Source organism: Bison bison, unplaced genomic scaffold (genome assembly GCF_000754665.1).
Source record: "Bison bison bison isolate TAMUID 2011002044 unplaced genomic scaffold, Bison_UMD1.0 scf7180017491962, whole genome shotgun sequence".
In the NCBI taxonomy this organism is placed as follows: domain Eukaryota; kingdom Metazoa; phylum Chordata; class Mammalia; order Artiodactyla; family Bovidae; genus Bison; species Bison bison.
Genome location: NW_011390690.1, coordinates 1 through 5,230, shown reverse-complemented (window position 1 = coordinate 5,230; position 5,230 = coordinate 1). Strand labels below are relative to the sequence as shown.

The following is a 5,230-nucleotide window of genomic DNA, read 5'->3' as shown; positions in this document are numbered from 1 at the left end:
TTCATTCCTTCCTTCCTCCAATATTTCTGGACCTTCTCCTTTGTGCCAGAAATTGTGGGAAGTGTGAGGGACAAAGGGAAGATTTGCTTTCATGGTGCTTAGAGCAAACTGGATGAGATAGGGCTAAAGTAAGTGGACCTGTGGAGGAAGGAAAGAGACAGATTTCTGCTGAGGAGGGGAGGGTTGAGAAGAAATAAAAGGAGGCTGAAATTTTTCAGAAGCAGATAGAGGCCAGCCTTGGGTGGGTCCTCCTCATACTTCAGCATCTCAGGGGAGCACAGTTCACAGGTTCTCTGAAAAAAGAAAGGAACTTGCTGAATGACATCTCTGAAGGCCCAGACCTGGACACTGTCCACCCTGACAGGTCCTAGACCATCCCAGAAATGTGCAACCACAGTCCTCCCAGGACCAGGATAACCAACAATAAACAAGGGAGTTTTCCAGGCTGAGGTGGGGCACTGAGGAGCACTCCAGACTTGCTCTGCAGAGTGACTGACTCGGTGTTCCCATCTGAAAAATGGGAGCATGTGAGTAGGCTCAGATTATGATGACAGGGCTTCTAGGGGGTGGCCTTTCACCAAGCTGGTCCATGGAGGACATGCTCAATCCACGGACACTTCTGCAACTTCTCTTGGGAGGCAACAAGGGAAAAAAATCACTTTTTTGGAAAGGTGTGTGGCCTTCTGAGCGCCACCACTTTCCCTAGCCCTTCCCCTCTCCCTCTGCCCTGCCCCCTGTCTTACCCCAGGGCCCAATAGCACCACCACAGGTCCTCATGCAGTCCTCTGCGCTCTTGAAATTGTTGCTCTTAGCTTTGCAGCCGCCATATATAAAGGTCTGGCAGAGCCCAGCCTTGGCGTTGTAGAAGTATCTGATAATGCTGGCCTTGCAGGGACCCGTATATGGAGGCTCTAGGCAGAAGTCAGGCCGCTGGGCTGCAGGGATGGGAGGATCTCGGTTAAAGAGGGAAGGTCATCACAGCTCAGTCTACAAGATGAACAACTAAAACCACCAGTTTGTGATAGAGAGTGATGGGGGGCGGGCAGAAGTGTGAAACGTGAAAAGGCCTTTTGACACCCTGCTTTCCAGGACATTATTATTAATGTTGTTAGGTGTGACAATGACAGGGCAATATTATAAATAATTACATGCCATTGATGAATGTTTATGCATTAATTAGCATGATGCTACTGATGAGTTTCAAAAGTAACACAAAAGAGGGACACATATAAAAATACTCTCCATGTATAGAAATTACTGGAGCTGGACAATGGATCCACGGCTTTTTTAATACTATGCTTTCTATATATGTGTGTGGTTGAAACTTCCACCGTTAAGAAAGCATCACTTGAGCCCAGTCTCATTCTGCTCACCTCAGGGCCAGCCAATAATCCGGAGAAGAGTTGCTGGAACTAGGAATAACATTTTTAATTGGAAATTGGGCCCACGGAGATGATAGCATGCTACTGTCTCAAGAAAACCATCTTCCCACAGTATAAATTCCTGTTCCTTTTATACAAAAGAACGGGAGGGCGAAGAGCCCACTGTGGCAACGACAGTGGCAATGGCTGAACTGGACCACCAAGGGTTGCTCATTTACAGTTATCCCTTGATGAAGGTGCCCACCTGGATGCCAGCCAATGGTTGATAGGCCTGCGTGACCCGTCACTATTACAAAAGTGTGAGGAAATCATGCCATAAATGGAGAAAGGCATGGTAGAAAACACACCGGTGTTTACTTTGGTTACCTCATGGAGACTGGAATAATAGAATATTGAGGAAATATTGATACTGTGACTTATAAAAGAAATATTAACTTGGTCTGCATCCCATTCCTGGCACAGAGCTCCTAAAACATTGGAATTTCCTAAGAGATGAGAGCAAAGGGGAGTCCTTTATCATGTGAGGGAGATGAGTTTTGTAAAGCCTCAAGCAAAGCCAAGAATGGGGATAAGTTGTCAGGGGAAACAACTGCCTGAGTTGGGTGTGGGAATTTTCATTCCTACTTCTTTCATTGTATCCACATCTCAGGAAGGGGAGAGGGATTGGAGGTTGAATCAATCACAAATGACTAAAGATTTAATGAATCATGATTTGTGATGAAGCCTCCCCAGATATCTTAATATAGCAAGTCATTCAGGTTATTCAAGAGAACTGGAATCAACCCAGGGAACAACACAGGTATATATTCTCCATCATAGCTCACTGGACCCCTGCAGCTGCCTGCCCAGGGGCCCCCTGTCCCTGCTTTTCGCCCCCTAGAGGCCACGCTCCACACTGCAGTCGCAAGGACCCTGTTAAAACTCCAGTCCTATCTCGTTGTTCCAACGACCAGTCCCTCAGTGGTTTCCCAGCTCTCTCAGAGTCAAATTTTTATCCTTATAAAGTCCTAGAAGGTTCCTCATGACCTGCCCCCATGGCCTCTCTGCTTCATCCCCTTCCACTCCCCTCCCCTCACCCACTCAGCTCCAGCCACCCTGGTCCTGGCTGCTGCTCAAACACACCAGGCTCCTTTTTGGCAGCTTCTGCTTAATGTCTCCTCATCACAGAGGGTTTCCCTGATCCTCTACAGCATCCTGAATCCCCATAACTCGCCTTCCTCATGACACTCATCATGACCTGGTATAGGAATTCCCCCCGTCTTTATTGTCTGTATCCCTCTTAGAAGGCATATTATTTTACTACCTTTTGTTTACAGCTGTTTTCCTATATCAAGAAATATGCTTTTTAGGGACAAAAAGCATAAGTATTTCATGAATATTTATCAAGGGAATAAATCTCCCATTTCATCCTCATGCCAAGTGCACAGTCATTGAAAAGGCAGATATAATAAAATTCTTGTTAGTCTATTTGATGATGAGGCCTGCCTATATAATTATGAGTCTACTTCTAACTTTCTATATCTTGATAGGAAAATAAAATAATAGTCTGGCCAGGAGGAAAGAAGAATATCTTTGAGTTTTGATTACTATTGTACCAGCCTGGAAAAAGCAGTCTTGGCCCCACGAGCAAACTCATAGAAAAGTATTGCATTTCTTGCTCTTCCTGCAGTTGCCTTTGGAGGGAAGACACTCAGCTGTCACTCAACTCTCTGATTAATTTCATAATAGAGAAATGATCATATCTGAAAGATACATTTTTTAGAGGGGTGGTGAGAAAATGATCTACATTAGATAGATGAGTCTTTTGGACTAAAATATTTTGATGGGAAATGGACGTCATTGATCAGGAAAGTGTAAACTCTTCATACTCATGACTGGTAATCTTTTAAGAAACTCATGTAACCTGGTCCCCCTGTTCAGGTGAAGAAACTGCAGATGACTTGCCCCAGAACACACACCCTATGAATGCTAGGATCAGGACAAGACACTATCCTGTTACAACCCATTTAATCAAGCAGAACAGTCAGAACTCCTTACCAGTTCTCTGCATTATCAGAATTCCTGGTAGAATCAGGTGAGTGAGTGAGAGAAGTCGTTCAGTCATGTCTGACTCTTTGCGACCCCATGGGGTCGCAGGGTGGGGTTTGGCTTCAACACTTCAAGGGTTTGGCTTCAACACTTCAAGGGTTGATAACAATTTCTGCGGTCACTTACACGTGTGATCAATTGGCTCTAAATTCAGAGGTTCCATGACCCATCTCTCATGTTCAATAACTTATTAGAGTCATTCATGGAACTCTAAAAAACCCTTTACTTACTGTCCTCAGTTGTTATAAAGCATAAAATGCAGGGACAGACAAATGGAGAAGAAATATCGGTCAAATGGGGACTTGGGGGTGCTGACCCTCCAGAACCTCTTAGGACTTCCCCCCTCACAATCCCTTGATGTTTGCACCTCCCCCGAGGCTCTCTGAACCCAGTGTGTATGAGTTTTGATTAAGGATTGGAGGTAGGTAATTTGATAGAATCATTGGCCATTGTTGACTGAACACAGTACTTCTCCTCTCCCCAGAGGGACAGGGTTGATAGTTCTAACCCTTTAATCACCTGACGTTCTAGAACGTTCTAGCACGTTCTAGAATCCAGTCCCATCCAGACACTATCTAAGGTCCCATCCTTCACTCATCTCATGACTTACAAAAATACAGTGAATTCCTAGCGTTTCAGGAGGCCTGGGGCATGAATCGAGATGAGGATCAAATATGGATTTTGTATGATGCTATGTGAGGTGCAGGGGCAAGGCAGTGACCAGGAATAGAGAGTCTCAGAGATGAGGTCCCTGATCTGGTAGAGTCAGGTGGAATGCTTTTTTCCCCCAAAACTTAACACGCAATGATATCTATTGAGAGTCAAAAAATGTCCCTAGAATGAGAACTGCCCAATTTATAAGAAGAAATCCAGAGAGGGTTGACAACACTCACCCCACCCCTACTCTCCTGTGCCTTCTATGGACTCCCTTCCTCCCCACCCCAACTTTTAGAGGAGAGGTGAGCCAAGATTTACCTTTGGCCTGGTTGCTGGTGTCACACCCTGGAGTGCTGGCCGCCAGGGTGCCCAGGAGGACCAGAAGGGCTACAGAGAGGCAGAGCCGGCTCATCTTCATGGCCTTGCAAGGAGGGCTCCTGGGGAAAGCTGGGGGCTGACTGTGCTTTTCATACCCCAGGTGAAGGGTGGGAGCAGGAGATAAGGAGGGGAGAGGAAAGGCAAGATCTGGGGTCAGGCTCGAACAGTCTGTAATCTCCTTACAGAATCAGACTTCCTGTTTCCACTGCTAGGGCCAAATGCCCAGTAACAGCATTTCTCAGACTTGACTCTGCCTGTGGGTCTGGTGGAAAGACAGATTGTCATTCCACAGGTGGAATCTTGTCCAATATGGTCACTCAGGGAGCATCCCAGCACCTAGGGCAGGGCATGGCCTGTGATGGATGGTCTGTGAGTGGATGAGATTGAATCAAAAGATGGATAAGTGAACAGCAGTATGTTAGTTGAAGTCCTCCTTTTCAGTCTCCTGCAGATTCATCACCTCTGGGCATCGGTGCCCCCACCATCACTTGACTCAGACTACAGAGACACCTTTCTGAGACTATTGAGGCAGCATCTCAGCTGCCTGGATGTATACTGCTTACCTGGCCCTCTTCCAGGCAGAGGCTGAGCTAGAGGAAGAGATTCTGTATCTGTGGCACAAAGCCTGTTGTGGGAAGGAAAGGGAGTAAGGGGAGGGGGCAAAGGGGAAGAAGGGAGCTGAACATGTCTCCACAGCCTGGCCACCTGCTGGCCCTCACCTGGCT

General features: G+C 46.5%; 1 protein-coding gene across 1 annotated transcript; it reads right to left on the bottom strand.

Moving 5' to 3' along the window:
- LOC104993328 (pancreatic trypsin inhibitor) lies at positions 1-4,668 on the bottom strand. The gene is made up of 3 exons (XM_010846584.1): positions 4,446-4,668; positions 744-935; positions 1-293 (listed from the first exon to the last, which is right to left on the bottom strand). The coding sequence occupies exons 1-3, from the start codon at positions 4,543-4,545 to the stop codon at positions 283-285; spliced, it is 303 nt and encodes a 100-aa protein (XP_010844886.1). The 5' UTR covers positions 4,546-4,668; the 3' UTR covers positions 1-282.
- Positions 4,669-5,230: the final 562 nt, after the last annotated feature.